The sequence below is a fragment of the Leucopleurus acutus genome (genome assembly GCF_964270905.1).
Source record: "Leucopleurus acutus genome assembly, chromosome: 8".
Lineage (NCBI taxonomy): Eukaryota > Metazoa > Chordata > Mammalia > Artiodactyla > Delphinidae > Leucopleurus > Leucopleurus acutus.
In genome coordinates this window covers 14,315,163-14,336,344 of record NC_139151.1, presented here as the reverse complement: position 1 = coordinate 14,336,344, position 21,182 = coordinate 14,315,163, and the positions used below count along the sequence as shown (strand labels likewise).

Here is a 21,182-nt window from a genome sequence, read left to right as displayed (position 1 = left end):
GTCCCCTGCATCGGCAGGCAGACTCTCAACCAACTGCGCCACCAGGGAAGCCCCCTCTTTTTAATTTTTAAAATTTTATTGAGATATAATTGGCTTACAGCATTATTTAAGTTTAAGGTGTGCAACATGATTTGGTAAAAATTCTATTTCATTTTGATTATCCTGTGTGAGGGAATTAGCAGACAGGTCATTCCCAACAGTGTCAACAGTCTTATACATGATTTCACAAATCTGTTTCCCTACTTGCTCCTCTTTCCCAAGCTGCCTGCTAGACATGCCATATTATTATCTTTTAGACATCTCACACTCGGCATGTCTGAACATTGAATGTATCCTCTTCATTAGCAAACCAACTTCCTCTTCTGAGGTCCCTCAGTTAATATTATGTAGTGGTGACAGGTGTGAGTTACTGAGAGTGCGTCTTGGATTAATTTCTTTCAGCTGAGGTTTGTTAATCTATAACGTGAGGATAATAGAATCAACCTTAGAGGATTGCGAATGAAAATTAATTAAATAATAAAAAATATAAAATGCCTGACACATAGTAAGCCCTTTAAATGTATTAGCTTTATTAATATATATATATTTTAAGACCCTACTCTCAGCTGCTCAGGCTCAGTTTCAGGTTCATCATCTCCGCTCTCCTACTCAGTCATCTCATCTGCTTGGTTTTGCTTCTGCAGTATCTCTCAAATCTGTCTTATTTTACTGCCCGTGTTTGGGCTCCCATTACCTTTCTACTGCAGTACCATCCTGATTGAGCTTTTTGCTTTTGTCGTGTCCTCACTGTTTCATCTTTCACACTACTTGCTGTCATTTATGGCCTCGAAACAGATTCGATGTCACTCCCCAGTTCCAAACCCTTAATGACTTCCTGCTGCGTTTGTAATATCTCTCACCCCGGTAGTTAAATCTCTACATTTTGAGTCCTGCCTGTGTTATTCAGTTTTATCCTATGCTACCATGATTCTACATTCTAGCCATGTCCGTTTATTTTCGAGTCCCTGAACTTTCTTCTACTGAGCCTTTGCTTTGGTCATTCCCTTGGCTTAGAATCCCTTTCCCTTCCATATTGTCTGTTGAAATCCCATCTATTTCTTTAAAATCCAAGAAGCCTCCTGAATTATACTAGTTTTAATTAGTGCTTCTCCTACCCATGCTCTTGTGACTCCTTGTTTTTATTGATACTTCACTCTTGCACTCACCAAAGTCTGCCTAAATGTGAGTCTGCTTTGATAACTAGTCAGGGCCAGGAACACCTTCTTTCCTGTGTTATCTGATGTCTTTATTTATAGCTTTTTAATAAAAGTATGTTGAATTTGATAAAAATACTACTAATTAAATACTAACTAAATAAGTAAAATGCTAATACCAGAGTTTTACAGAGACATAGAATCTTGAACTTGAGGAGGATTATTTTTCATGGAAAATATATTGAAGAAAATGGCAGTGATGAAGACTTTTCTGGTATTGATGCCTCCAAACAGAGGAGATGCAGATAGATATAGAAAATTTCATTATCTTTCCCAAGTTTTGAGAATAACAAAGTTTAGTAGCTACTCTGTGTTTGTTCAGAGAAACAGTATATATATATATAGTTTTTGAAACAGTATATTTAAATGGAAATGGATGTCTGATATGTCATATACTCAGGAGTTAAATAATTAATGATAATTAGATATACTTTCTGTATACTTGATTAGATTGTATTAGAGCTGTCTCTTGCTCGGTATATAATTTTCTTTGTCTGTCTATATATCTATATACTTTTAAGTTTATTTTTTAAGTTCACAGGATAAAACTTCTGAAAAGGGCTTGGTGGTTTTTGTCATTTGTTGGGGGGAGGGTATGAGAAGTTTTGGAGATTTCTGTATTATGTTACTGATGTGCTTGTATGTTCTTTAAGGAACTGGTATAGAGAAATAGTAATCAGTTCTCAGGGTTAATATGCTTTTAGCTGCAGACAGATGCTCCAGTGTATGTAACTTACATAGCTGTCTTTCAGAACTTGGGTTGAGTAAATTCAAAGGTTGTTTTGAAATATAGAGAAGTCTGATTATATTCTTGAACTCTTTAGGAAATAATGATGATAGTACCATAAGTTAATGTAACTTAGTGAACATTTGCTGAATGTTCACAATGAGTTTTAAGCTATTTTTGTTTTTTTCCAACCACACTAAAACCAAAGGTATTAACTTATAAATATTATGTCTCTGTGATGTGTGCTTTAATGAGAATGTATCACATTAATCATTTAAAAATACTGACTTGGGCTTCCCTGGTGGCGCAGTGGTTGAGAGCCCGCCTGCCGATGCAGGGGACACGGGTTTGTGCCCCGGTCCGGGAAGATCCCACATGCCGCTGAGCGGCTGGGCCCGTGAGCCATGGCCACTGAGCCTGCGTGTCTGGAGCCTGGGCTTCGCAACGGGAGAGGCCACAACAGTGAGAGGCCCGCGTACCGCAAAAAAAAAAAATACTGACTTGGGTGTAAGTGATCTGTTTTACATGAGTTAGGAAAGAAGGAATATATCTGTGAAAAAATAAATCTTTTCCAGTAGTGACTACAATGGAGAAGCATGGCAAATACTTACTGCCTTAACCAGGTGGTCAAGGTTAACATCACTAGTGATGTCATGTGGACTTCATGTACCCTCCAATATGATGTGTTGGGATAGGCACTTCACTTCTGTGATATTGTGTCCATAAACTCATAACCCCAGTCAGAGCATGAGAAAAACATCGGCTTTACATATTGAGACACGTTCTACAAAATACCTAACCCCAGTACTCCTCAAAACTATTAAGGCCATGAAAAACGAGGAAAGACTAAGAAGCTGTTACAGACCAGGGGAGACTAAGGCGATGCGACGAGTAAACATAATGTAGTATCCTAGATTGGATCCCAGGATAGTTAAGGACGTTAATGGAAAAAACTGGTGAAACCTGAATAAAGTCTAGGGTTTAATGAATAGCACTGTACTGATGTTGGTTTCTTAGTTTTGGCAAATGTACGACAGTAATATATTAAGGGAAACCAGAGCTGAATGAGGGGTATATGGGAATGCTTTGTACTATCTTTGCAACTTTTCTGTAACTCTGAAATTCCAAAATAAAAAGTTTATTTAAAAAATAAGTAATATTTTTCAAGTCTATAAATGTATTGAGTGTCTCTTAAGTGCAAGGCAGTGTGCTTGCCACTGCAGGTCATAGAGTGTGTAAGGTACCTTCACTGCCCCTGCCCTTAAGGAGTTGTCATCCAGCTGGGGAATAGGACAACTGATACAAAGTAGAACATGATGAAGCCAGTACAGAGTGTGAGCAAGATACTGTAGGGGTATGGGTGTGGGGTGTCTGAGTTTGAAAGTAGACATTGAATGAAGACTGGGAATCCTTCCCCGCCCGCCCCCCCCTCCCCCACCCCTAGCGTCCACACCAAGAAGATAGCATTTAAAATGAATTTTGAATGGGCAGGACTTAGGTAACCATAGTCATTGGAAAGGAAATACGTATCATACCAGCAAAGCCTGGGCTCTTGAATCACAGACCTGCTCTGCCACTTATTTGCTCTGTGACCTTGGGCAGGTTATTTGATGTCACTAAGTCTTTGTTTCTCCTTGTAAAATAGGATTAGTAATTTCTATTTCAAAGCATTATTATGAGAATTAAATGAGGTATACATGTAGCTTAACAAAGTATCTGATACACAGTAAGCTCTTAATGTTAACTATTAGAGAAGGAGAGGACGTATATTACTGATGTAACACCATCACTGAAGGCCTGGGGCCTGGAAAGTACAGAATGTTTTGGGAAATATTGAGTAGTATCTGTCTAGAAAGGTGAATCAGGACCATATTGTGAGTGCTTTGACTTACAAGCAGAGCAACTTGAACTTTTTTGGTGGTTATTGGGAAGTCATTGAGGATTTTGGTGTAGAAGGATTAAGGAGATTGAGTCTGTGTTTTAAGATTAATCTGATAGAAGTACGAGGGGCATGTTGGAGATTCTCATGTGGGCTGCTGCCTTCCCTTTTATCTGGTGAATTAGATTAGTGTTTCTTTAGGTTTAAAATTCTATGAAACAGCTCAAAATGCTCTGAATGATAATGTTGTAATCTGTTACCATGTAACTTGGGGGTCTCAGAAGCAGGACCATTAGTATATTATCAAATATACTTAATATGTTTAGTGAAAAAGGCCATTGATATTTTTAGATATATTGGCTTAGAATTTTTTTGAATAGGTGATGCTTTTTGCCTCGACACCCCTCTTTTTTTTTTTTTAGCAGCTTAAGCAGATACGAGTTAAACAGTAATTCATTGACTTCCTGTGAAGCTTTGTTGAAAGAAGTTCCGTTGTATCTATTTTTAAAGCTGATTACTGTGAGCAGAGGACGCTGCTATTGAGTTATAAATGTCATCTCAGTATGTTCTCACTCAGCATTCTTTGGATGACACTAGTGTTTGCATATAAGGTTTTGGAGTTTAATGAATAGAAAAAGCAGCACAGTTATCACTGAAATAGTACCAGTAAATGAAATACTTAAAAACATTTATCACTTCGCTATTGAGCAGTATAATTATTTATCATCATTTATGTAGGTTTTACAGCCCACACCATGGCTGAATGGCAAAGAGTGAGTTATATTGTGACCTCATTTGGGAAATATTTTACAGCTCCAAAATGGCATTGTATAATGTTGTGCAGTTTGTCTGTCAATCATTGTATTGTGTTAATCATTCTGAAATTTACCTGCGGGGAAGTACAGGATCATTGGGTCTACAGATATTATTAAAATAGATTATTGGGGTTTTCCCCCAATGTTTTATTATAAAATTTTTTTATTATAAAAGTCAAACAGAAATTGGAAGAATTTTATAATAATTATATACATATTAACTAAATTATTGTTTTCAAAAGGAAAGTTCCACTTTCTTCTCTTTTTAAAAATCAAAAAGATTTCTGAGTGTTTGAACCATTTTCACATGTGATAGTATTTTCATATAGCTGAGATGATTTTTGATGTTTCCATGTTATTTCTTCAGAAATGATAAAATTCTTTGAGTAAAATAATTCACTACAGATTCTGGAATTTAGCCAGATCCCTAGTGTTACGAGTAGATAACAGTATTTTAATTTATCCCCATATATGGTTCATACAATTAACTGTTCATTTAAATTCCATAAGATATAAGTTTATTTAAATTCTTTGCAGGCAGAAATAAAATATACTTTTAAAAATTATTATTTCTTGACATAATTTCTAGCCTGTCACATAAGGATAAAGTGCTAGCTTTCTTTCTCTCATGTCTTCTTCAATATTATGAAAATAAACTGCTGAAGTTAAGGTTTCTTTTCCAGTTTCAAATCAGTGATATAGCATAAATTTATACATTTTTATAAATGGAAAGATATCTTTAAGAGTAATTGGTTCCAGCTTCCTTATGTTACATTGGAATCAATGGAGGCCCAGAGAGATTAAATAACGTCACAGGACACAATAAATTAATGCTAGACCAGGAAATACATTTTAGATTTCTAGTCGTCTTGACTATTATTATATATATTTCCAGGTACTCCTTTGTAGAAAGAATAAACAGAGCATGCTTGTCAGTTATAGAATTTATCTCTGACTGTCAAAATGGAGTTTCAGAAAAAGTAACCATAAGTGAGAATATCTTTATGAATACATTGGACTGATTGTTTTGTAAGTCATCATTTAATATTTTTCTAGAAGATCTCAACCTCTCTCTCTTTTTTTAAATAAATAAATTTATTTATTTATTTTTGGCTGCGTTGGTCTTCGTTGCTGCACGCAGACTTTCTCTACTTGTGGCGATCAGAGGCTGCTCTTCATGGGGTGTGCAGGCTTCTCATTGCGGTGGCTTCTCTTGTTGCCGAGCACGGGCTGTAAGGCGTGCAGGCTTCAGTAGTTGTGGCACGTGGGCTCAGTAGTTGTGGCTTGCGGGCTCTAGAGCACAAGCTCAGTAATTGTGGCGCACGGGCGTAGTTGTGGCGCACAGGCTTAGTTGCTCCACTGCATGTGGGATCTTCCCGGACCAGGGCTTGAACCCATGTCCCCTGCATTGGCAGGCGGATTCTTAACCACTGCGCCACCAGGGAAGTCCAAGAAGATCTCAGTCTCTTAATATTCATTTCTCAACAGTCTTTTTCTTCTTGAAACTTTTATTGTACTTCTAAGCGATGGAACATTCTCATTAAAACAAAAAAGAGTGGTACTACTCTCCGTACTTGTCTTAAACATTAATAAATACATTTTAATATAGAGGGTTAATATATCTCCCCATACTGTGTTCTTTTTTCCATTTCCTCTTTCTCTGCAAGGTACTTTGTGGCCAAGAGTTACAAGGCAGCTTGTTTTTCAGTATTTTGTGTAATAGAAAATGCATTGGTTGGCATCATTTGAGGAGTTTTCTGTTTATCTCTTATTCATATAAAGGCTACTTTCCCACACTGTCTTGCTTGCTCTATAGAAATGGTGATTGTGGTTTCTATCAGGTTGTATTTATCTTTCTACTTTTGAAGCTGAAACAGAAGCTATAATTGTGCATTTAATTTTTATATACTTAAATATTAGTGACATATAAATCTTAGTCCCTTACTAGCTGAAATTATGCACAAGAAAATGTATACCATTACTTTAGGCCTGAGGTACAAAGGTACATTGGCTTTTAGAGTAGGACCTGAGGTAGGGGGAAAATAACTCACACCAGTCTTGAACCTTTTTAAAAATTGACACTGCATACTGAATCAGCATTTGATTATGGGGAAGTTGTGAGAGGACAAGAGAAGGGAAAGGTGGAAGCTATAGAGTAGAATTTGCAGTTACTTAGATGTAAATGGTTAGCGTGAAAGGTAGTAAAAATTACCTTCTTCAAATACTGAGTTAAAGAAAGGCTTGTATTGATCCTACTTGCTGCTACTCAGAGAAAGAAAAGTTTTGTCTTCAGGGCATTTACAAAAAATAGAACAATTGTGTTTCTTTGTGGATATTTGGAGAAATGTTAGAACATATTGTATGAATTGAAGTAACTGCTGACAGAATTTTGAAATGTATTGCTTACTTGTAATAAGCCCAAATATCTATCATGCCTCATTGTTCTAAGTTTACATGTTTAGACAGATTTTGCTGATTAAATTCTGCCCTATACACTGTAGACACTGAGCCATAAGCCTAAGGCCTTAAAATGTTATTGAAACAGAATTTAAACTTGGACCACTTAGAAAATACCCTGACCCATGGGCTTTTGTAGATTCTTTTTTTTCATTTTAAGAAGTGTGATGCTTACAGTGCACATCTCTGGTGGTTTTAAGAAATGTAAGCTGGCTTTTTGGGGGATGCATCCTTGAGTATGAAAGTGTCTTAAATTGATTTTCAGTAACTATTTCAGTCAGCACTTCAAATTGCTCTTAGGCACCTGGTGACATTACATCTTTGCGGTCAATAACTTTCACCTTTTTGTGGCTTACTTCACAAATTAAAACTTTTTGTCCATTATATTTTGGTATGTATATTTTATCTCTGATCTAGCATAGTACTGGATACCTGGTAGATTCTCAGGGGAAAATTATTTAAAGAGTCAAAGATGCTGACATGGCCCAGTCATCCAAAGACTCGCTTCCTGCCTTCTCTTCAGAATTGGCTTAAAAATCAACAATAAGAGAGGTTCCTAAGACCACTCCCTCTAAAACGGCAATCTTAACATGCCTCTCTTCTCATACCCTCCTTTGTTTTTCTTCAAAGCCTTTTTCTCCTACTACCTGATATTCTACCATGGGAATGTGAATGCTATAAAACCAGGAATTTTGTTTTGTTGCATTGTTGTATCCATCCCTAGTGCCTAGCACACAGTATGCAGCCAGATGTTTTCTAAAGGTATAATAAAGGTTAGAAATTATGCCAGATGCCAAAGGGTTATAAATATATATCAGAAATGAATTCATCCCTCATGTACACAAATAACTGTAGTACAAGATGGGTTCAGATGACATAAGAGAACTTCAGTGAAAATACTGGGGGTATTTTAGAGGTTTATTACTTCTAGCTGGCTTCTTAGGAAATGACAGTTAAGCTGGGTCTTTTGCAGACTAAGGAACAAATAAGCAGTGGTTCAGAGGTGCAAAAGTGAATAAGGGTAGTATGTATAAGAAGAGGTAAAACGTTCAGTTTGAGTAGAATATACTAGTGAAATTAGTTATAAAGGTAGGTTAGACCCAGGTTAGTGGAAAGTCTAAAAATCAAAGTTGAGTTTGGATTTTGTCCCACTGGTACTGTAGAAATTGTTTTTCCCCCCCTCCTTGAAAGGCAGTTATATGTGGTATGATTGAACGTGCATAGGAATAGACTGAAGATGGAAGTTTGAATTATGGAGTAGGTAGGCGCAGGTAGCAAGGAGTGCATATTAGAATAATAATACAAATTCAAAGGTAGGATTGACAACAAATGATTAGCAAATTGGCAAGTCAGATATGGAGAATAAAGAAAATGGAGGCAGCTAAGATGACTGACTCTAAGGTTCTGAACTTGTGGGAAGTAAGATGGTGTTGTCATTAAATACAGAAAATAGAGAACATGAAGAAAGAGCAGGTTTGAGAAAGAAGGTTAGTTTATTTATTTTTTAGAAGTATATTTATTTAATTCCAATTAACAAATTTGTTTTTTTAAATTGAAGTATAGTTGATTTACAGTGTTTCAGGTGTATAGCAAAGTGATTCAGTTGTATATATATATTCTTTTTCATATTCTTTTCTATTATAGGTTATTACAAGTTATTGAATATAGTTCCCTGTGCTATACAGTAGGTCCTTGTTGTTTATCTATTTTGTATGTAGTAGTGTGTATCTGTTAATCCCAAATTCCCAAAATCTGTTATTACCGCCCCACCCCCACCCCAATCCCCAAGGAAGGTTAGTTTAATCTTGAATGTGTTGCTTTGTGGTGCTAGCGTTTGAATGGAGAAATGCAGTAGGCAGTTAGAAAGCTACTAAGGCCTAAGATTTGGGAATCTTTTGCAAAGCAGTTTTTGAAGCCTTGAGATTGCAAAGGAAGAGTCAAGAGGGAAAGAAAGGAAAATGATGGAGAGCAAATTCTTGGGAAATAGTTATGTTAGGAGAATAGAAAGAATAGCCAAAGGAAGAACAAAAGCAAGTAGGAGAACCAAGAGAGGATGACATTGGAGCGACTAAGGAAAGACATTTTCAGGAAGAAGTAAGATTCAAACCTGTTTCTTGCAGAAAGAGTTCTGTTGTAACCTTGGGAGTATGATATATGTATTGTGTGGGCCAAAAGGTTCGTTCAGTTTTTTCCATAAGATGGCTCTAGTAGCACTTGGTTGTCTTTAACTTCATTCAAAACAATTTTGTTAGGTTGTATGTGACAGCTGTCATATCTGTGCATTTAAAAAAAGACTTATCAAAATTGGTGAACTTTTGTGTAGTCATTTTAATATTGAAGATGGAAGAAAAAAAGCAACATTTTCAGCATATTATGCTTTATTATTTCAAGAAAGGTAAAAACGCAACTGAAATGCACAAAAGACTTGTGCAGTGTGTGGAGAAGGTGCTGTGACTGATCGAACGTGTCGAAAGTGGTTTGGAAGTTTCATGCTGGAGATTTCTCGCTGGATGATGCTCTATGGTCGGGTAGACCAGTTGAAGTTGATAGCGATCAAATCGAGACATTAATTGAGAACAATGAATGTTATACCTGGTGGGAGATAGCCGACATGCTCAAAATATCCAAATCAAGCGTTGAAAATCATTTGCACCACCTTGGTTATGTGAATCGCTTTGATGTTTGCGTTCCAAGTAAGTTAAGCGAAAAAAACCTTCTTGACCATATTTCCGCATGCGATTCTCTACTGAAACATAATGAAACATTCCATTTTTAAAACAAATTGTGACGGGCGATGATAAGTGGATACTGTACAATAGTGTGGAATGGAAGAGATTGTGGGGCAAGCGAAATGAACCTCCACCAACCACAGCAAAGGCTGGTCTTCATCCAAAGAAGGTGATGTGTATATGGTGGGATTGGAAGGGAGTCCTCTATTATGAGCTCCTTCTGGAAAACCAAACGATTAATTCCATCAAGTACTGCTCCCAATTAGACCAACTGAAAGCGGCACTCGACAAAAAGCGTCCAGAATTAGTCAACAGAAAGCACATAATCTTCCATCAGGATAAGGCAAGACCGCATGTTTCTTTGATGACCAGGCAAAAACTGTTACAGCTTGGCTGGGAAGTTCTGATTCATCCGCCGTATTCACCAGACATTGCATCTTCGGATTTCCATTTATTTCGGTCTTTACAAAATTCTCTTAATGGAAAAATTTCAATTCCCTGAAAGACTGTATAAGGCACCTAGAACAGTTCTTTGCTCAAAAAGATAAAAAGTTTTGGGAAGATGGAATTATGAAGTTGCCTGAAAAATGGCAGAAGGTAGTGGAACAAAAGGGTGAATACATTGTTCAATAAAGTTCTTGGTGAAAATGAAAAATGTGTCTTTTATTTTTACTTAAAAAACCGAACGTACTTTTTGGCCAACCCAGTATTTTCTCTGATACACGTTTTTCTGCTATACTGTTTAGCATAGCTCTTTACACATAGTAGGTTCTCAACAGCTTAGCATATCCTAAGGGAATAATGGACTCTCTCCTGCTTATCTTTAAGGATTAACATTTGACAAAATGTTATATAAATATTGAGTGCAGTCTGGTGTCCTGCAGAGGTCTTTGGGAAGTCATTGGGACTAATTTGTGCTTTGCAGATTTTCTATCATGTTATCTGTGATATATTCTCGATAGTTTCTATTTTTGTTTCCTCTTTGGTAAAATAGTAAAAGTCCTAACCAGCAATAATTGAAGGCTCTCAAAGTACCAGGAGGAAAACAGTTAATGGAGTTTAGGGATTGGATAAGTGCTTGTATTTGTTATCTTACTTGAGCTGTTTAGCATATGAATTATTTTAGACTGTCTTCAAAGAATATTAATTTTATCACTTTTGTAGGTGCTTTCAGAAATAGGAAACTAGAAAGAATATAACTTGATACAAGTGCAGGAAGACAAATATCAAAAAACTGAAGCTGATTTGTTGAAAAGCTGATTAGAAAGATTTCAGCAGTGTTTTGCAGAAAAGTTAGGGCTATAGGGACTTAGTGCAGCATTTTATCCAGGAAAGACAAAGATGGGACTAGTGGTGACCCTCCAGTATAGCATTAAAAGAGAAAAATCTATCTGTATTAAAGAGAATTTTTAGGCAATAAAATTGATCATGAATTGATTTGAAATTTCATAGTCCCCTTGTGTGACAAAAATTGACTTTTTAAAAAATTAATTAATTTTATCTTTGGCTGTGTTGGGTCTTCATTGCTGCGAGCGTGGGCTTTCTCTAGTTGGGGTGAGCAGGGGCTACTCTTTGTTGTGGTGCACGGGCTTCTCATTGCGGTGGCTTCTCTTTGTTGCAGAGCACGGGCTCTAGGTGCATGGGCTTCAGTAGTTGTGGCATGTCGGCTCAGTAGTTGTGGCACACGGGCTTAGTTGCTCCGCGGCATGTGGGATCTTCCCAGACCAGGGCTCGAACCCGTGTCCCCCTGCATTGGCAGGTGGATTCTTAACCACTGCGCCACCAGGGAAGCCTTTATTTTTAATTTAGATGAATTATGGTAATTTAAACATCCAGATTAGTTCATGCAAAGCAGGAAATAATATATTTTGCTTTCCTAACATTTCTTTTGTGAGTGAATGGTTATATCAGTGTACAACTTCTTACACGTATCTGTTGAGTCCTCTTTACCTGTCATCCTAAAAAAGTAAGTTTGTTCATGTAAGTTTATGCTCAGTTATTAGAGCTGATTAAGTTAAGATTAAAAGTCTTAAAATAGATTTCTGTTAAATTTTTCTTATTTACCATAAAACATTGAACAGAGGGAAAGGAGTAGACCTAGTGAATGCAGCAGTCTTTCTTGCATTATAAATTACACACCTGGTGTAGTGAATTCAGCACATTTAAAATAAAAATAATTTTATGTGTTCATTTAATCATTGCACTTCTGATCATTTGTAGGCGAAACCTAACCAAACTGTCCCTGATCTTCAGCCACATGCTGGCAGAACTAAAAGGAATCTTTCCAAGTGGACTCTTTCAAGGAGACACATTTCGGATTACTAAAGCAGATGCTGCAGAATTTTGGAGGAAAGCTTTTGGGGAAAAGTAAGACTCAAAATAATGAATTTGAACTACGAAGAACTGAAGCTTGTGTTTTGGGTTTTTGTTTAGTTTTTTATTGATGGAATATTTAAAACATGGGAAACAGAAAAGTAATATATGTGTACCTACTTCCCAACCTTTTTTTGCTCTGATTATTTTTTTTAAAAGAAATAAACCTTTGCAGTTCTGTTGAAACCCACGCTCTTTGACTGAATGCTCTTCTCTTTCTTTACTCATCCATTATGCTGTTAATGGACATTTACATTTCAAACTATTTGCTATTGCAAAACAGTGCTGCAGAAAGCAAAATTGTATTTGTCTTCATATGCAAGAGTTTCTCAATAGTTACATACCTAGAAGTGGGATTGCTGAGTCAGGGGGTTTCACATCTTCTGCTTTGCCAAATATTGCCTAATTGCTTTCCACAGTGGTTGTACCAGTTTATATTCCTATAAGTAGTGCACACATGTTCCAGTAGCTCTGCAATTTGACTAACACTGATGATATGAATTGGTATCATATTTTGCTTTATATTCCTAAATGACAAGGGAGCTTGAGCACCTTTTCACATTTGTCACCAATTAAGAGTCTTATTCTCATCTTCCTATTCCTATTCCTGACTTGTCCATTTTCCTATTGAGTTGTTTGTCTTTTTCCTATTGTAAGATACTAACTCTTTGTTAGTCACTTACATTAGAGATATTTTCTCCTAGTCTACGGTTTGTCTTTCCACTTCGTTATATTGTCTTTTTGATATTCAGAAGTCTTACATTATATAGACAGATTTATGAGACAAGTTTATGTTTCTAAGTATTAATATAAATGTTCTTGAATATCCCCTGAAATTTTGGTTCAAAGAACTGAAAAGGTAGAAAACAATAAAATTTTTCAGTTGAATATACAGATCCTAATGTAAATCTCCCGTTAAATGCTTTCTTTCTTTCTTTTTAATTGAAATATAGTTGATGCACACTATTAAGTTAGTTTCAGGTATATACTACATATTGATTTGAAGTTTGTTAAACGCTTGATTTATTTTAAAAAATCATGTTTAAACATTAAATATAGAATAATTAGTGATTCTTTTTTTTTTTTTTTTTTTTTTTGCGGTACTTGGGCCTCTCACTGTTGTGGTCTCTCCCGTTGCGGAGCACAGGCTCCGGATGCGCAGCCCAGGCTCCGGATGCGCAGGCTCAGCGGCCATGGCTCACGGGCCCAGCCGCTCCGCGGCATGTGAGATCTTCCCGGACCGGGTCACGAACCCGTGTCCCCTGCATCAGCAGGCGGACTCTCAACCACTGCGCCACCAGGGAAGCCCTAATTAGTGATTTTTAAAAACTTAATTGAAGAGAATGGGAATGAGTTTAACTTTGTTCCTTTAACTTAATAACTAGCTACATTTGAAAAGCGTTTGAAACGCCACTTGTTCTCTTACTTTCAGGCAGGTGAATACATAAACTTTTCAAAGGCAATGAGATTTTATTTTATTTTTTAAGATCTTGAGAAATAGAAATCCCACAATATCTTTTGCTAGCCATATCTGGGGTTTAATCATTCTTATGTTAAATAATTTCTTCTTCCTCTCTATCAGAACTCTGTTCTTCCTGTACCTTAAGCCTATATTCCTCTAGTGAAGTCCTTGATAGTGTGGGTTCCTCAAAAGAACACAGAGTGTTTTATGTGCTTTTAAAAAGTTAAACACAAGCTTTCAGTTAGTAAAGATCTGGACACAGATTACATCTGTTATACAAAAAGGATAATCTTATCTCTCTTTCCAATGCTTTTCTAATAGAACAAATGTCTGAAGAACACTGCCTTCTCTCCTACCCCCACTCCCATCCTAGGACAATAGTACCTTGGAAGAGCTTCAGACAGGCCCTTCATGAAGTACATCCCATCAGTTCTGGGCTGGAGGCCATGGCTCTGAAATCCACTATTGATCTGACCTGCAATGATTATATTTCAGTGTTTGAATTCGACATCTTTACACGACTCTTTCAGGTAGGATACTAAAACGTTGGCTAAACTAGTTATTGCTATTTTTCTGAAGAGAAACCTTTTTAAAAAATAACATTTGGACATTTGGGATTTTGCCTATTATGAAAATATTTTTATTCATTCTAGAAACTATAGCCAAAAAAAAAAAAAGGTTAAAACTACTCTATTTTATATATACAAATTTTTTTTGTAAAAAGAATAACTATATAATCTGCTTTATTCCCCTCACATTTATAATCTTTCTCTATTATTAAATATTCTTCTTTGCATCATTTTAATGGTTGTAGAACATCCTAAAGATGGGTATAATATATTTAGTGGTTCTGTTATTGAACATTTATGTATGTTTCCAGCTTTTTCTCCTATGGTATTGAAATTCTTGATTGTTAATATTGAGATGTATTGATGCTCCACAAAGAACTCAGTTCTTTCTTTTTCTAAAAACAATGGGTGTATATGCCACCTTGTGTAAACCTTTATTTGAAACTTCTTACTTGCACATCTAGGCCTTGCCCTGTTTCTGTTTGTTGTTTAGCCTCACTGCTGTTGGTTAGAGCTGCTTGGAAATTTTCTGAATTTCATTTTGTATAGTTAAGTTTCTCCCTATAAGCATGTGTAATTTTCTTCTTAGCTTTTCAGAGTTCTTATTTTCCAAACATGTTTGTCTTCCCTTAAAGTAACAACATGATTGAAAATATGTGACACTAAATGGAGAATTTATAATTGAGAATTCAGGTTGTTTTTCCTTTTGTTCTTCATTGCTCTGAGGCTGGTTGTATGTCTTGAGCCCAATGGTCTGATTGATCTCTTGTTTCCTTAGCCCTGGTCTTCTTTGCTCAGGAACTGGAACAGTCTTGCTGTAACTCATCCTGGTTACATGGCTTTCCTGACATATGATGAAGTGAAAGCTCGGCTCCAGAAATTCATTCACAAACCTGGCAGGTCAGTGCAATGAAGCAAAGAGGTTTATTCACCTGAACTTTATTCTCCTGTGACCTTTGCTGAAATAGAGGAAACATGATCTTTTACTAGTTCCCCAGTGACCACATTTCTGCGGCAGAATTGATATCTGTTTATCAGAGGAATTGACATATTCAGATACTATGATTTGATAAATGCTTTCAAGCCACTTAAGAATTGAGCTTATATGTCTTTTGCTTTTGGTCTGAAGCTATTAAAGAATCTATTATTGATGATCCTTTTGATTTTTGTCTCTGTCTTGTCTTTCCACCCTAATGCAAGTACGTATATTAAAGATTTTGTTTCTCTCTGTTCTCAGTTACATTTTCCGGCTGAGCTGTACTCGTCTGGGTCAGTGGGCTATTGGGTATGTCACTGCCGATGGGAACATTCTCCAGACAATTCCTCACAATAAACCTCTCTTCCAAGCGCTGATTGATGGCTTCAGGGAAGGCTTGTAAGTACATACTGTTTACCATCTGCTAGAGTCTAGGAACTTAGGGGCTGTAAAACTGCATCATTAATGACTTTATTCCAGGTTTCTTCTACAGATAAATATTCAGGACACATATTGACAGGTTATATTGTAGCCCCCGCTATTGGGGCTATTGGATTTTCAGGTTCAGCAGGACTTTGGTTTTTATTTTGGAAGGATTCCTTGAGTGAAATTATTTTTCTCTACTACTTCACTTGTTACCCTGAGTAAATTTTATCCTTCTTTTTTTCTAAATGTTAATTTATTTTCAAATCTATGCTAGATTTTAAAATATACCAATTAGCAGAAAACGTTACCTGTTATTTGACTAGCCAACATCAGAATGATTAGACGTTCCTGATGGCAGCACGCTCAGTGGCCTTCATCAGCCTTCATCCTAACTTCGTGTTGATTCAGCAGCATTTCTTCAGGCTGTGGGCTTTTGTAACCTCTGCTAATATTTACGACTAAGTTCTTATTTATTCCAGAATTGCTATTCCTTTTGGAATTCAAATTGATTATCAGTTGGTAAGCACTAAAAATACTAACAGTTGACCAGGTATCAGAAAACGACTTGTGTTTTAAAGTGATTAGGAAAATCCATTTTCCATTATGCAGCATCTTCTACAGTAACACTGGAGCTGAAGGGGGTACTTCCCCAAATGTCAGAGCAGTTTGATGCTAGAAGCTTCCTGGTAGTTGATCTTGGTGGCTTAATTTGCTTCTTGTTACATTTCTTTTAAATTAACAGACTTCTCTGGTGGTCCAGTCTTTAAGTTAGTGTCTCTCTGTGTTAAATCTGTAAACAAAGGTATTTCAGGTCTTTGGTCAAAGCAAATGTCATTTAAATTAAGAATTTCCACTTTGTGGCCATCCACAGATTAAAATAGGAGTTGGTAAACTGCGGCCCACAGACTAGGTGTTTTGGTACAGCCTGCATCTAAGATAGTTTTTCCTTTTTAAAGTGTTGTTAAAAAAACAACCAAAGAAGAATGTGTGGCACAGACTTATGCGGCTTGCACAGCCTGAAATATTTACTCTCTGGTACTTTACAAAAAAGTTTGTCAACCCCTTGATTAAAATAGAGAAAGAATATCAGTGTTTGGAGAGTATCTTCTTGGAACTGATCTGTGTTATTTAATTTTTTTGAAGTACTAGTAAAATTTATCTTTGCACTTATGCAAAATTGCCCTTTTAGAATGAGAGAATTCCTAGATAACATTTGTCTGTATTAGTAAGCAGTGATAAATTGGCTTCAGTAGAACCCCAAGATTGGTTACTCTTTTTATAGCTATTTGTTTCCTGATGGACGGAATCAGAATCCAGACCTGACAGGCTTATGTGAACCAACTCCCCAAGACCACATCAAAGTGACCCAGGTGAACTTTGTTTTAAATTATAACCATATTACTAGAGCCAAGCTTTTGTATAATACTTTACAGAACTGACAGTAGAATTATATTAGGTGATTGGAACACGTAAATTTTAAACCATTGACTAGATTAGTGAATTTAGGTGTATGTGGCTTCTTTTCCTTTTTTTAAATGAATTTATTTATTTTAATTTTTTTTGGCTGCGTTGGGTCTTTGTTGCAGCGATCGGGGGCTACTCCTCGTTGCTGTGCGCGGGCTTCTCATTGCAGTGGCTTCTCTTGGTTGCAGAGCACGGGCTCTAGGCATGCGGGCTTCAGTAGTTGTGGCTTGCTGACTCTAGAGCATAGGCTCAGTAGTTGTGGCGCACGGGCTTAGTTGCTCCACGGCATGTGGGATTTTCCCGGGCCAGGGCTCGAACCTGTGTCCCCTGCATTGGCAGGCAGATTCTTAACCACTGCGAGACCAGGAAAGTCCTGTGTGGTTTCTTTTTAAACTGTGCTTCTTAAAATAGGGCCAAAGGACTTCTCTGGTGGTCCAGTGGTTAAGACTCCGTGCTTCCATTGCAGGGGGCACAGATTCGATCCCTGGTCTGGGAACTAAGATCCCACATGCTGCAGGGTGCGGCCAAAAAAAAAAAGGACCAAGACTAGGTGCTTTCTGTTTTAATTGAACACTGTTGTGACACTTTCATACAAGCAAAATTAGTATTAAAAGTAACAGTTTTCAATTTTCCTGTTTTTAGCATTTACAGTTGCAGTTATTCATTCAACAAATATTTGCAATAGGCTGAATAATCTCTTAATTTCTTTTTAATCAAAGGAACAATATGAATTATACTGTGAGATGGGCTCCACATTCCAACTGTGTAAAATATGTGCTGAGAATGATAAAGATGTAAAGATTGAGCCCTGTGGACACCTCATGTGCACATCCTGTCTAACATCCTGGCAGGTATGGATCCAAACCATGCTCTTTTCTCAGCTAAGTAATGACAATGAAGAATTGGGGATTATATATCCTTTACGGATATAAAGAATGGCCTGGTTTGTGGGGTAGGTTCTAAACTTTTGATTCTTTTTTCGTTTCTAGGAAATGTATTTTTAGTGGACGAATATTTTAAGAACTTTCAGATGTGTCTATTACCATCTCCTGTTTCCTTTGCAGGAATCAGAAGGCCAGGGCTGTCCCTTCTGCCGATGTGAAATTAAAGGTACTGAGCCCATTGTGGTCGATCCCTTTGATCCTAGAGGAAGTGGCAGCCTGCTGAGGCAAGGAGCAGAGGGAGCTCCCTCCCCAAATTATGATGATGATGACGATGAACGAGCTGATGATTCTCTCTTCATGATGAAGGAATTGGCTGGTGCCAAGGTAAGCTTCAGTTTAAGAGACTGTGGCAAAATCCATTATCAGTTGTGTCCTAAAGCAATAGAGCACTTAATGACATCCAAAATACAAGGAGTGACAATAGCTAATATTTATTGAACGTTTACCGTGTGAGAAAAAATGATGCTAAGTACTTTACTTATTTTAACTCATAATCTTATGCTGACACATATTCATGTAACCATATGAGTAGATATTACTGTTATCCTCATTTAGCAGTGGGAGAAACCAAGGCACAGTGAGGTTAAGGAATTTGCTGAAGGTCACACAGCTAGTAAGTCGAGCCAGAATCTGTGGCCAGACATTCCAGCTTCAAGGCCCATGCTCTTATTGTCTGTATGCTAGAACTGGGCTCTATTCAGATAGCTTGGTAGAGAAAATGAGGGGTGAGTAAAAATTGGACCCATTTTGCTACTGTGAACAGAATATTTTCTCCTTGTCTATTTTTCTAATGGAGTCTTGGCATTGGAAAGTTAGGTTTGGGCGGGAGAAATGAGGCACCGTTAACAACCAAATAAATGGCAACTACAGTGATTGGAGGGTAATAGGAGGTACCATACAGAAAGTAAAACTAGAAAGGTCCTAGTAAAGATGGGAAAGATAAAGGCTAAGAAAGTATGTGAACAAGTTCTGTTACGTCAGTGGTAGGGTAAAACAGGGATTTATTCACTAATTAGAAGTAAGGCAGTCATTGAAGATTTTAATAAATATAGGGCAAACAGAGGTTCTAATATGTTGTCAATTCTCTAGTTTGGACTGTTATAACTTCATAGGAGGCATTTTTTTCTACAAAAGAAGCTTTCTTTTATACCAGCACCTGACTGCCTGGCACATAGTAGGTGCTCAATAAATATTGAAAGGATGGATTCCATCTCTTAAGTGATTGTATCCAGTGTATCTTTTCCTTTCTGTCCTCAATGTCACTGCCTTATTTCAGGCTCTTATAATCATCTGTTCGCCCCGCTTCCAGAGTCATTGATCTACAGCACACACCTTGACTACCTTATTCCTTTGCCTCACACTCTTTAATGACTTCTCATTACTTAATGGATTAATAAGTCCGTTCTCTTTTCTAGGCACTTTGCCCTGGTAATCCTTTCCACTTTGTAATCCAGCAAGACTGAACCACTAAAAATTTCTCCGTGCTTTTGTCTTGATAGTTTCTATGTAATTTAGCTCAGTTTTCATTTCCTAGGAAACCTTTCCATACTCTACCCTGTTTCCCCCATGCCCAAGACCCACAAATAATCTAGGTCTGGCCAAGTGTTTCTGGGATGCTATGAATATGTCTGCCATAGAACTTATCACCTTGTAATATTATATTAAAAGTATTTCCTGGGAATTCCCTGGCTGTCCAGTGGTTAGGGCTCCACGCTTCTGCTGCAGGGGGCACCTGTTCAATCCCTTGCCGGGGAACTAAGATCCTGCATGCCACGTGGTGTGGCCAAAAAAAAAACCAAAAGAAAGTATCCGCAGGGGATTGGGTCCTGGAGTCCCAGCAGATAAAAAAATCTGCAGATGCCCAAGTCCCTTATGTAAAGTGGCACAGTGCAATGAATACAGTCGGCCTTCCTTACTCATTTGGGTTTGGCAGAATTCAGTTCCTTGCCGGTCGTAGAATTAAGATCCCCGTTTCCTTGCTGATTGTCAGCTGACGGTATTTTTTAGGGGCCAGCTACATTCTTTGGCTCCTGGACTCCTTTCCTCCTCCTTCAGTCATGAAGGTTCTCAACTTTTAAGGACTCATGTGATTAGATTGGGCCCACTTGGATAATCCAGGATAATTCCCCTATCTCAAGATCTGTACCCTTAATCACATCAGCAAAGTTCCTTTTGCCAAGTAAGATAACAGATTCGCAGATTCTAGGTTTTAGGGCATGAACATCTTCCTGTGGGAGAGGGGACCGTGATCATTATTCTGTCTACTACAGTCCATATAACAGAATGCTCTGCAGAGTGAACTCAGTTTACATATACTTAAGTGGAAAGCTGTCAATGTGTATTAAATTAAAAAAACAACTGTATATTATATATAATATCACCTTATTTCTGTTAAAATTATTTAGTTACAAAAGAATTATTTTAACGTGCATGGGGGGAAAATTGGATGACTACACATCACATTACTATTATTTCTGAGGCTACAGGATCAGAGGACTTTCATTTTATGGTATGTTTGAATTTTTCACAGTTAACACATATTACTTTTGCAAGCTGTTTGTTGTGCTAGTTAAGTAGCTCTCTTGAGTAATATATGGGATAAGAAACCTAAGACAAAGGCCCAAAAGGAGATAGTAGTTTTATTTGGAAAGAGAATATATATACAGGTGAAACACTATTTAATACAAGCCAGACAGTGCACATTATTCTAAATTGTTGGGTACACACTCTAAGTGCTATAGGACTTTAGAGGAAAGAAGAAAATGAACAGTTTTTTCTGTAGCTAATATATATAAATGAGATTAAATTTACTCATTTAAATAAAAGTAATAAATGCATACTGTAGGGCTTCCCTGGTGGCGCAGTGGTTGGGAGTCCGCCTGCTGATGCAGGGGATGCGGGTTCGTGCCCCGGTCCGGGAGGATCCCACATGCCGCGGAGCGGCTGGGCCCGTGGGCCATGGCTGCTGAGCCTGCACGTCCGGAGCCTGTGCTCCGCAGCGGGAAAGGCCACAGTAGTGGGAGGCCTGCGTACCGCAAAAATAAATAAATAAATAAATGCATACTGTAAAAATTCAAGTAGAAAAACAAACAGCTTCATATATTGTTT

The 21,182-nt window shown here is 37.3% G+C and overlaps 1 protein-coding gene across 1 annotated transcript in view; it reads left to right on the top strand.

Annotated features, from left to right (window-relative positions):
• The window catches only part of CBL (Cbl proto-oncogene), a gene marked incomplete at its 5' end in the record, with an annotated part of 80,226 nt that overhangs the window by 39,738 nt on the left and 19,306 nt on the right, over positions 1–21,182 (top strand). Inside the window, 7 exons of the mRNA XM_082844596.1 lie at positions 12,081–12,227; positions 14,069–14,225; positions 15,043–15,164; positions 15,502–15,639; positions 16,949–17,036; positions 17,850–17,981; positions 18,195–18,398. Coding sequence (XP_082700722.1) covers positions 12,081–12,227; positions 14,069–14,225; positions 15,043–15,164; positions 15,502–15,639; positions 16,949–17,036; positions 17,850–17,981; positions 18,195–18,398 — 988 coding nt within the window. The remainder of the gene's footprint in view (positions 1–12,080; positions 12,228–14,068; positions 14,226–15,042; positions 15,165–15,501; positions 15,640–16,948; positions 17,037–17,849; positions 17,982–18,194; positions 18,399–21,182) is intronic.